At 44.7% G+C, this 12,299-nt stretch overlaps 1 protein-coding gene and 1 pseudogene across 3 annotated transcripts in view; one reads left to right on the plus strand and one right to left on the minus strand.

Annotated features, from left to right (window-relative positions):
- Positions 1–12,299, minus strand: part of LOC108294688 (zinc finger protein 679-like) — a 194,906-nt gene that overhangs the window by 47,929 nt on the left and 134,678 nt on the right. For both annotated transcript variants that reach the window (XM_037734268.1, XM_037734269.1), the window contains exons 2-3: positions 8,804–8,944; positions 7,175–7,376 (exon numbers count right to left, since the gene is read on the minus strand). In XM_037734268.1, the coding sequence (XP_037590196.1) occupies positions 7,175–7,376; positions 8,804–8,832 (231 nt within the window). In that variant the 5' untranslated portion in view covers positions 8,833–8,944. The remainder of the gene's footprint in view (positions 1–7,174; positions 7,377–8,803; positions 8,945–12,299) is intronic.
- Positions 10,014–12,298, plus strand: LOC108294677 (annotated as a pseudogene). The gene has a single exon (XR_001821125.2). The product of XR_001821125.2 is annotated as a polycomb protein SUZ12-like (transcript).

Raw genomic sequence — 12,299 nt, forward strand, 5'->3', positions numbered from 1 at the left:
ATCTTTTCTAAAAATACAAAAATTATCCAGGCATGGTGTCAGGTGCCTGTAATCCCAGTTACTTGGGAGACTAAAGCAAGATAATCTCTTGAACCCAGGAGACAGAGGTTGCAGGCCAAAATTGTGCCACTGCCTTCCAGCCTGGGCGACAGAGCCAGACTCCATCTAAAAAGAAAAAATCTGCATATGGATGTCCTTGAGTCATTGATGAGTACTGGCTGGAGGCAAGGGAAACAGAGTGAAACTCCATGAGGACAGGAAGCAACTAGGGGGCTGAACAAGTCTCAGAGCTCCCAAAGCAGGAAGATATTTGAGTTCTAATCACCCTAAATAGAAAGTGCTCAGTGATCAGTCATTCAGTAGAGAGCTCAGCGGGGCCACACCTTGGCAGTAATGCTGACCTATCCTTTTATTCAAAGCATTTGAATGCCATTCTAACAACACTTAAAAACAGACTGAAAGATAAACTGTCTTACCAATAACTTAACTCCTTGCCACACTTGCAACAATTTAAAGAAAGACAAAATTCAGACAGTCCACAACATAATATTCACAATACTGGGCATCTAATCAAAATTTACCAGATACCGCATTATAAAAAGCAGGAAAATGTGACATATAACCCAGAAAATATTAGTCAGTAGAAACAGAATGAGAAATGACAGGCTCTGAACCCGCCACCAGGACATTAAAACAGACAATGATAACCATACTGAAGTATTGATAGGAAAACTTAATGAAAGGAGAGTGGAAGATATTTAAAAAGGAGCCAAATGAAATGCCTAGAGATTTTATTAAAACAATATTTATTTCATCTGCCATGGTTGCAAAAAAAATCTGAAACAAAAATTCTATTGGATGTGATTAACAGCAGATTAGACATTGCAAAAATAGGATGAGAAAGCCTAAAGAAAACCTGCATGTTCTACACATGTATCCCAAAACTTAAAGTATAACAAAACCAAACATATTTTCTTATGACAGATTGGTACCCAATAAATGGAAATTACTGTTAAGTTACTGAAAACCATAGCTAGCATAGCCTCAAGGTGATGGGTGACAGAACATGAAACATAACAACAAACTTTTGTCAGAATCGCTTAAGGGAAATTCTTGCAAACAAGCCTCCAGTACACAATTCCAGGACAATAAGCAACAGAACAAGTACACACCAAGCAAGAAGGAACCTTCATCCCAACCTGGTTATTGTTTATATTCTAAATGTTTTCAAGGTAAAAGTTTGCAAATATTCTTTAGATATTATTTTTATCTAGCAAAGCAAAATTGCTGGTTGGTACATAGTTCACTCAAAGCCCTTTTGTTAAGCCCTTGCATTCTTTCCAAGATTCCTCTTTATCTGCCTCTTAAGAGTGGGCACCTCCGTCTTTGGTCACAATTTCCAAAGTGTTAGAATTACAGGCGTGAGTCCCTGCTCCTGGCCACAACTGGAACTCTCATACATTGCAACATGCCTGTAATCCCGGTACTTTGGAAGTTAAGGCAGGAGGACTGCTTGAGCCAGGAGTTTCCGGCTGCCGTGAACTATGACTGAGCCACTGCACTCCAGCCTGGGTGACTGAGACTTTGTTTCTTTTTAGAAAAAAAAAATCAGACCAAGCATCACCAGTATGTCTTCTGTGGAATTAAATAGAATCAGAGGCAAGAAGCAACTTTATCCTATTATAAAGAAAACACTTTCGGTTTGTGTATAATCTTAGTTTGTTTTAAAATACCCACAGATTATCAGATTAAGAAATAAAACTTCCAAGTTTATTACCCAAAATTTTAATGAAATACAGAATTTGGAACTCACTGAATGCCTTGTTGTACTCATTTTTATAATAATGAAATTTTTAGTCTTTTTCCAGTTAATGTTAATAATTGGGAGCTTCCCAGCTGGTGAACTGCAGAGGGGTTAAGGTATGGATGTGTCAGGCTGAAGTTCTGAGGCTGAGTATCTCCAGACAGGGGCAGCTTCTTCAGTTCAACCAGCTGACTTTCCTTTAGAATGTTGTAAGTGAGCAATTAAATGAAAATCTTAGGAGTCAAAAATTATTGGGACTCACTGTGTTAATGGTTTGCTTTGTAGTGTGCCTGGCTTCAGGACACAAATTAAATCCTACACAGTTAGAAAGGGAAAATGTTTTTTAATTTTTAAAAACCTTTTTATTCTTTACCACATCAAGCATGTGAACCTAGAGAATTTTTTTGATGCTCTATATTCTTTTGCCAAAATAATTCAGTTCTAGTTCTTTTCTATCATTAGTCTAAACTTTTTTTTTGTTATTACTAAACTCAATTTGGGTTCAAAATCTTATTTCCGGCCCAGGTAACATAGTGAAACCTGTCTCTACAAAAAAAAAAAAAAAAAAAAAAAAAAAAAAAAAAAATTAGCTGGGCATGGTGGCATGAGCCTGTAGTCCCAGCTACAGTGGGAGGATCACTTGAGCCCAAAAAGTGAGACTGTAGTGAGCTGTGGTGATGGCACCACTGCACTCTAGCCTGGACAACAGAGTGAGACCCTGTCTCAAAAAAAAATCATATTTGATTAATAAAAGTTGTGGAATAATATGTATTATCTCCCTATTCTATCCTTGAAATGGTTTATATAATTGTGGCTGTTATTGGCCCTATAGATCTGAATGAAGAAGGAGAAAGACAGGGAGGAAGCAACAATGGAAAGGAGAGAGGGAGGAGGGAGGAATAAGGCCCCAGGTGATGCCTCTAGAGTAAAATGTGTTCACTGCATGCAGAGACCATGGAAAGGTGTCCCTTTAAGGGAGGGTGGAACATAAAAAGAGTATGGGGCTTGGGAAGGCAGGACTGAAACCACCTAGGGGTAGGCTTGTAGCTTGGGTGGAGGGCAACTGAGATAATCAAAGGCTGGTGATGTGCAGATGGCCACACTGTTTTCCACCAGGCTGGTCCGCAGGTATGTGTAGGGCATGTCCTGCTTTGCATTCCAGATCTCAGTTCCTTATCCAGGGCAGCCAGCTCCTCCCTGAAATTCTGTGGCACAGCCTTAGGCCCAGGGCCTGAAAAATACTCTCCTTATGCTGGCCCACACCCATGTGGGATGGAGAGGAAAAGACCCAGAGTTTAGGGTGCTACATGGCCCTATGGCTGCCTCTTTCCTCAGAGCCCTGGGCACTCAGCTCTCACCATAATGGACTAGCATCTGCCCAGTTGCCAAGTGATGGACATCTTGAGAAAAGCCTGATGAAAGTTGGGCAGCGTCGCCATCACTGTCTCCAGCATTGCATCATTGGTGGTTGGCAGGGGTAGCCATATCATGCAGGGTGCATTAGGGACCCAAATGTACCAATCCAGCTAAGGAAAGTCGGGATCTAGAGTCAATATCTGCTAAGCATGAAAACCTTGTGAACCCTGTGCACACAAACTCCTCCCTCACCCCAGGCCCCAAATTCCCAGCTGTTCATCTCTGCTAAGTAGCTGACCCCGGTGGACAGAGGAGTGTTGGCCAGTGCAGGTAAAGATACACATGGTGACAAAGTGGCATACCTGGTCCCAAGACTGTAAAGACACAGGAAACCCTTCAAGGGGTGGGGAGAGTTAGAAGCTGTGAAGCCAGGAGTAGAGCCAAGCTCAGAGAATGAGGCAGAGAGAGGAGAACAAGAGGGGTGAGAAAGAGTGGCAGGAACACTCAGTAACTCTTGTGGGAATTACGGTAACAGCAGGCTGGGGTGTGGGGGTGGGAGCTCTGCTGGGCGGGTCCCACTCAGTAGGATGCTGGTGCTCACTCATATTGGCTCACAAGAGGCAGTCAATGATGTTAAGGTTTTTAGTGAGCTGGTCAACATTACCTTAGTAGCCAGAGTAGGAATATTTATGCCATGGAAATGTACAAATGTTACCAACTGGGACTTTTTATTTCCTGAGAGTCAGTTGTTAAATATTTATGAACAACCACTGGTCCCGCTGCATCAGGCACCTAAGGGGTTCTCAGTGTATAGGATGGGGACCTGTCTCCAGCTGAGAGGGAATGAAATCTGAGAAGGCCTTTGGAGTTTTCATAGGTGTTGGAAATGCTTCTGGAAGATTTCACAGAAGCACAGAGGATTCCGGGGAGGTCTCTTGTGTTTTGTGTCTGAGATCTCGGGGCAGGGGCCTCTTACCTCGGTCCTGGGCCCCTAGCAGCCCAATTTCAGTGATCTCCCGACACCAGGTCTGCAGCTCTGGGTCATCATGCACAGCCATATCTGTCTTACAGTAGAGACTCACGATTCCTTCCATATACCTGTCAGCCAACAGGGCAGGGCCAGGGTGCTGAAGCCAGCTCTGCTCCTGCTCACATGGCCATGTCAGGGTCCCAGGCCCCCAACGAGACACAGACCTTCTGCTCTCCTAGACATCTTCTCCACCCCTAATGGCCTTCCTGCTTGTGAAAGATGATTTCCCAGAGCCACAGTGCATCTTGGCAAAGAAGGAGGACTTGACTCCCAAGAAGCCCTGGTCAGCCAAGTCATCAGGGGGACAGGAGATAGTTTAGCAGGGCTCTGGCTCACTTGAGCAGCTCCAAAGGCAGCTCCTTCCTCACCAGTCACCATCTGAGGAGCAAGGATGGGCAGGGTCAGGTGAATCAACCAGCCCTGGGTCCAGAGTCAGAAAGAAGAGTGACCTAGAATCTCCCTTTCTCTCCCCATACCTGGTCAAAAATTTCCATGTTGGAGACCAGCCCAGTCCTGGCCTGGATATTAATTTCCGAGGTGTATTGCAGGTGGGGAATTATAAACTAGAGGGAAAAAAGCAGGGAAGGGCAAGGTCAGAAGAAAGCTGCACAGGTTCCTGAAGGAAATAGAGGCTGACAAACAGGAAGGGTACCAGGTCTTCAGAAAATTCACAGAAGTAAAGTTCAGTACCTCTCAACAGTGAGTTTTCAGAAGTGTCATTCGACCCAGCAATCCCACTACTGGATATATACCCAAAGAAATAGAAATTGTTCTGCCATAAAGACACATGCATGTTTATGTTCATCACAGCACTATTCACAATAGCAAAGACATGGAATCAACCTAAATGCCCATCTACATGCCCATCTACAATAGACTGGATAAAGAAAATGTGGTGCATATACACCACGGCAGCCATAGAAAAGAACAAGATTATGTCTAGGCAGCCATAGAAAAGAACAAGATTATGTCTTCTGTAGCAACATGGATGGAGCTGGAGGCCATAATCCTAAATGGACTAACACAGGAACAGAAAGCCAAATATGGCATGTTCTCACTTATAAGTGGGAGCTAAGGGGACACTGAATACACATGGATACACAGAAGGGAACAAAAGACACCAACATCTACCTGAAGGTGGAGGGTGGGAGGAGGGAAGGATCCCAAAACTACTTATCGGATAACATGTTTATTACCTGGGTGACAAAATCATCTGTACACCGAACCCCTGTGACACACAATTTACTTATATAACAAACTTGCACATATACTTCTGAAACTAAAAGTTAAAAATAAATAAATAAAAATACGAATAAACCACCAAGTTTTTAGTTGATTTGCATTGACTAACATGTTCTACAAACCACTGACTTAGCGCTTTATGATAACTGAAAAACATCATTCTCCTTTCTTTTCATATTTTTTTCACAGGTCTAGACTAAAGTTTCTCAACTTTGTTTTCCATTATCGTTCAATAAGTCGTCTTTTTTTTTTTTTTTTTTCTTTTTAGAGATGGAGTCTCGCTCTTGTCGCCCAGGCTGGAGTGCAGTGGTGTGATCTCGGCTCACTGCAACCTCTGCCTCCTGGGTTCAAACAATTCTCTTGTCTTAGCCTCCCAAGTAGCTGGGATTACAGGTGCCCACCACCACGCCCAGCTAATTTTTGCATTTTTAGTAGACGTGAGGTTTTACCATGTTGGTCAGACTGGTCTCAAACTCCTGACCTCAAGTGATCCGCCTGCCTCAGCCTCCCAAAGTGCTGGAATTATAGACATGAGCCACTGCACTCGGCCTAAGTACCCTTTTGAGACCTTTTTTCCTAATCTGAGCCCACCTCATAAAATTGTAATGCTACATATATACTGTATATCCATTTATGTATTGCATTACATTTGTGATTTGTACATAAAAATAATAAGATTTTTCACACACATTTTCCAACCACCTTCATCCCTTGGGGGACATTGTTGCCCCATTGAGAATGGATGGTCAACCACTGCCTCCCTCCACAGCCTTGGCTTCTTCCTCTCCCCTTCATCCATTATGCTTACCTTCAGCCACTGGTCTCCAACATGAGAGTTTTCAACCAGGTATGGGGAGAGAAAGGGAGATTCTAGGTTACTCTTCTTTCTGACTCTGGAGGCAGGGCAGGTCGATTTACCTGACCTTGCCCATCCTTCAAAGACTGAAAGAAGCCAAGCTCATTCCACCTCAATCCCGCATAAGCTGTTCCCTCTGCCTGGAACACTGTGCCCCACCTTGGTCATTTCAAGGTTAGCTTCTGACAGTCACATTCTCTATGTCATCTTTTTCAAGGGAGCCTCTTCTGACCGCCCAATCTAACCTTGCCATCACATCACCCTGCTTTGATTCTACCTACCACAGCTGCTATGTTACAATACAATCTCTATTGTCTGTTTGCCTTTGCTGAAAATGAAAATCTTAAAAGATCAGGACCTCAACTATCTTGCTTACTGCTAGCATCTAGAATGGTTCTTGTCACACAGGAGGCACCCCATACATGTTTTTAATAAGTAAATACTTTGCTCTAATGCTCTGTAATAAACCAGGCAACTGTTGTTGGTCTGAGCCCCTCTAACTGGCTAGTATCACTATTTTAGAACTGATAAATGATTGGCTGGATAAAAATCTTTGTATATTTTTTGCATTGTTTCCTCTTATTGGATGGAATCCTTGGTTATTTGCATGTACTGTTTATGTGCTGTACCAGTATCTGTGCTTTGCACATAAAGCATAAGATTTTTTTTGCTACTTTCCCCAAGAATGATTCCCACCCCCATGGAAGGTGATATCCCCTTTGAAAAATGCATGGTCAGCCATGCTTGCACTCTTTTGCTCTCACATCTTCCATTCTTTGATTCTTTCCATATCCTGAGACTGCTCAGAGAGAGGGCCTGCTGAGGTGGGAACATGCCCTGGGGGCAGAGATAGAGGCCTGACGGAGAGAAGGGAGTAAGGTGTTACCTTGAAGACAGGATGTATGGATGGAAGGCACCTCATGGTGGCCACAGCAATGACCTCAGCCATCAAGTGTCCCCTCAGAAGATGAGACTGCAGCTCATGGAGCTGGAAGTCAGAGCTATGGGCCCAGCGTTTGACCAGAAGCCAGACCATTGCAGGATCCATGGGCAAGAGAAGCAGAGGTGGCTGGGATCCTATGTTGGAGCTGGAACAGGAACAAGGTGTGAGGAGAGAAGGGGTGAGTGCCAGGCGCTCAGCAACCCCCCTCCCTTGCATGTTTAACCTCTCCCATAGTCCTCCAAATGTGCTTCCCTTTCTCCATCTCACGGCTGCCACTCCCTACAGCTACCATTTCTTCCCCTCTCTTTCCTACCCACTCAGTACATTAGCACCCTGCAAGCTGCTCTGCCTCCTACGTTCTGCAGAAACTGCTCTTCTAGTGCCTTCTCCAGCCTCCACTTCCCCTTTAGTCCCCACAGTGTGGACAAGATTCAAACTGCCTGCTTCCTTCATCCCACACACTTTTTTCAAAATCTCATCTTTTAGCCCCATCTTCACACAAATGACTGAATGAATCTCTAGTTCTCAGCTGCCTGCCAGACAATTTAAATACCTTCCTGTTATCTCAACATTGGCTAGGCGGAAGCCTACACGAGCACCCTGTCCTCTTTATTTATGTTATTTCTGCAGACACCTGGCCTGGCTTACCTTTCCTCCCTCCGTGATTTCCCTCTGCACTCACATCCACCTGTCCTCTCCATCCTGACGGTCACTACCCACATCTGAGCCCACCTCCTCTAGGGGCAAGTGCTAGAGCATGTCGCCCTAATTCCTGTTTCTAGCATCTCCCCTCTCCAACCCAACCTAAACACAACTGCCTATATGGTGTGCCCACGGCACATTTCTTTTTTTTTTTTTTAATGAGATGGAGTTTTGTTCTGTTGCCTAGGCTGGAGTGCAATAGCGCAATCTCAGCTCACTTCAACTTCTGCCTCCTGGGTTCAAGTGATTCTCCTGCCTCAGCCTCCAGAGAAGCTGGGATTACAGGCATGCGCCACTACACCCAGCTAATTTTGTAGTTTTGGTAGAGGTGGGTTTTACCATGTTGACCAGGCTCAACTCAAACTCCTGATCTCAGGTGATCCGCCTGCCTTGGCCTCCCAAAGTCCACAGCACATTTCATCACAGCCTTCTCCAGCTTCCCACATCACACTCCTTAGCCTGGCATAGTCTGGCCCCTAGTCCAACTGCCCCTTAGAAATCTTCTAACTCCTCTGCCTCAGCCTCTCTGCCCAATCCATCTTGCCCCTGAGGACAAATCCTTCTCCTCCGTCCTGTTTGAGTCCTGGCCCTCCTTCAAGGCTCATGACACCCCACCTCCCCTGATCCCTCCTGGGCGGTCTCTGTCCTCAGGGACTTCCTCAGTACCGGAGCTTCTTCAGACTGCCCCAGTCTTTCTCTCCAACTATACTACAGGGCCTTCAAATCACAGACTTTGCCTATTTCCTCCTTTAATGTCTACCCCAGTGCCTTAGCACAGTGCCTTTGCAGATAGTGGGTGCCTAGTGAATTTCTATAAGGGCTGAGCTGAGAAGGCCGGATACTGGGAGCAGAAATCTCGAGTCCTCTCACCTGGATGACCACGGGCAAGAACTTTCCATCAGGATGCAGTTTCAGCACGACCAGAGGGGCAGCCAGATGCTGCTGGCTATACAGAATGACTTTGGCCTTGATCCCATTCAGCAAGAAGTCAGCTTCAAACAGTGTGCCTCCCTAGATGGGGGAAGAGGGCAAGGGCTGCTATCAGTACAGGCATATTCATTCTACTCTGATTCTTCCAGGAGAGAAGAGAGAGAAGGAAACTAACTTATTTCCATCACCTACTTTGTACCAAGTAGGGAAGCATGTGCTTATTGTCTTATATAATTTTTTTTTGAGACAGGGTCTTACTCTGTTGCCCAGGCTGGAGTGCAGCAGCAGGATCACCACAGCTCACACTGTAGCCTTGACTTCCTTGGACCCAAATGATCCTCCCACCTCAGCCTCCTGAGTAGCTGGGACTATAGGTATACGCAGCCACATAAAAAATTACAGGGACTAATTTTTGTATTTTTTACGGAGATAGGGTTTCATCATCGTGACCAGGCTGACCTGGAATTCCTGACCATCATCCTGCCTCAGCCCCCCAAAGTCTTGGGATTATAAGCATGAGCCACTGTGCCTGACCTTGTAATTTTTATACATAGTTGAATGAACCTCAATTTTACAGAAGAGGAAACATAATCAGACAGGTTGGCCGTTTTGCCTGATATCACAAAGCTTACAAATAGTAGAACCAGGGTTCACATCCAAGCCTATCTGCTCTGTAATTCCATGCACTTTCTCTCTGTTGTTCTATGTTGATTCCTTATTAACAGCCACAGCACTCTGACCCTGGGTCTCTTACTCTGCACACTCCTTGAATCCCTAGCACCAAGGCCCAGTCACGTTTCTTCGTTTGACCCTGTTTCTATCAACCATTCCACCTTGCACACCCTGCCTCCACAGCATTTGGGGAGGAAGCCGTGCAGCTGAGCTTCTCCAGGATCCTCCAGGACTTCTGCTGAATCCCTCCCTGTTGACTGGCAGCAAGCGTGGCCCAGAGTGGGTCCTGCAGCAGTATCGTTGATGCTAGCCCACCCCATTTCACTGTTGGGCCTCCTTAGGACTCTGATGTCCATACATCCAGCTCCTCCAGCTGGGCCTGCAGTTCCTCCATCCCTGGAGGGAACATGAGGTGGGCAGGAAGGTGAATAGAGACCCTCAGCACCATGGGGTTGGCACCATTAAGAAACTGGTACTTTTTTTTCTTCCTTCCTTCCCTCCTCCCCTCTCTTCTCCTTCAACCCTCGTTCCGCCGGAGCCCTGCTGGGGCGAGCGGTTGGCATTGCAGGCGCTTAGTCTCCAGGGCCGCCCGGCGGGTAGCTGGTGGGGGGTGGTGGTGGGGAGGCAGGAACCATGATGGCGCCTCAGAAGCACAGCGGTTGGGGAGGGGGCAGCTCAGGGCCCAGCCAGGGGAGGCAGTTTCGGGGGGTTCGGCGGCGGTGGTGGCTGCGACCGCTTCGGGGGGCAAATTCGGCGGAGGGGTCTGTGGAGGCGGTGACAGTTATTCGGCCTCCTCTTCCTCCGCGGTGTTACAAGTGAAGAAGCCGAAAATGGAGCACGTCCAGGCTGACCACGAGCTTTTCCTCCAGGCCTTTGAGAAGCCAACACAGATCTATATATTTCTTCGAACTCGGAATCTCATAGCACCAATATTTTTGCACAGAATTCTTACATGTTTCATCGAAACTCCAGAACAAACATCAAAAGGAAAACATTTAAAGTTGATATGTTATCAAAAGTAGAGAAAATGAAAGGAGAGCAAGAATCTCATAGCTTGTCAGCTCATTTGCAGCTTACATTTTACTGGCTTCTTCCACAAAAATGATAAGCCATCACAAAACTCAGAAAATGAACAAAATTCTGTTACCCTGGAAGTCCTGCTTGTGAAAGTTTGCCACAAAAAAAGAAAGGATGTAAGTTGTCCAATAAGGCAAGTTCCCACAGGTAAAAAGCAGGTGCCTTTGAATCCTGACCTCAATCAAACAAAACCTGGAAATTTCCCGTCCCTTGCAGTTTCCAGTAATGAATTTGAACCTAGTAACAGCCATATGGTGAAGTCTTACTCATTGCTATTCAGAGTGACTAGTCCAGGAAGAAGAGAATTTAATGGAATGATTAATGGAGAAACCAATGAAAATACTGATGTCAATGAAGAGCTTCCGGCCAGAAGAAAACGAAATCGTGAGGATGGGGAAAAGACATTTGTTGCACAAATGCCAGTATTTAATAAAAACAGACGCTTATGGCTTTTAAATGGGGAATATGAAGTAGCCATGCAGGAAATGGAAGAATGTCCAATAAGCAAGAAAAGAGCAACATGGGAGACTATTCTTGATGGGAAGACGCTGCCTCCATTTGAAACATTTTCTCAGGGACCTTCATTGGACAGGAGAGACAAATGATAAATCTACAGCTCCTATTGCCAAACCTCTTGCCACTAGAAATTCAGAGTCTCCATCAGGAAAACAAGCCTGGTTCAGTTAAACCTACTTAACCTATTGCTATTAAAGAATCATTGACTACAGATCTATGAATAAGAAAAGGATACTCCAAATGAAAACCGACAAAAATTAAGAATATTTTATCAGTTTCTTTCTAACAACAATACTAGACAACAAACTGAAGCAAGAGATGACCTACATTGCCCTTGGTGCACTCTGAACTGCCGCAAACTTTATAGTTTACCCAAGCATCTTAAATTCTGCCATAGCAGATTTATCTTCAATTATGTTTATCATCCAAAAGGTGCTAGGATAGGTGTTTCTATCAATGAGTGTTATGATGGCTCCTATGCAGAAAATCCTCAGGACATTCATTGCCAACCTGGATTTGCTTTTAGTTGCAATGGACCAGTTAAGAGAACACCTATCACACACATTCTTGTGTGCAGGCCAAAACGAACAAAAGCAAGCATGTCTGAATTTCTTGAATCTGAAGATGGAGAAGTAGAACAGCAAAGAACACACAGTAGTGGCCACAATCGTCTGTATTTCTATAGTGATACCTGCTTACCTCTCCGTCCACAAGAAATGGAAGTAGATAGTGAAGATGAAAAAGATCCTGAATGGCTAAGAGAAAAAAAACATTACAGAAATTGAAGAATTTTCTGATGTTAACGAAGGAGAGAAAGAAGTGATGAAACTCTGGAATCTCCATGTCATGAAGCATGGGTTTACTGCTGACAATCAAACGAATCAGGCCTGTATACTGTTTGTGGAAAAGTATGGACAGAAAATAATTAAGAATAATTTATGTTGAAACTTCATGCTTCATCTAGTCAGCATGCATGACTTTACTCTTATTAGCATAATGTCAATACATAAAGCTGTTACCAAGCTCCGTGAAATGCAGCAAAAATTAGAAAAGGGCGAGTCTGCTTCCCCTGCAAACGAAGAAATAACTGAAGAACAAAATGGGACAGCAAATGGATTTAGTGAAATTAATTCAAAAGAGAAAGCTTTGGAAACAGATAGTGTCTCAGGGG

This window comes from Cebus imitator, unplaced genomic scaffold, assembly GCF_001604975.1.
Source record: "Cebus imitator isolate Cc_AM_T3 unplaced genomic scaffold, Cebus_imitator-1.0 Scaffold598, whole genome shotgun sequence".
NCBI lineage: Eukaryota > Metazoa > Chordata > Mammalia > Primates > Cebidae > Cebus > Cebus imitator.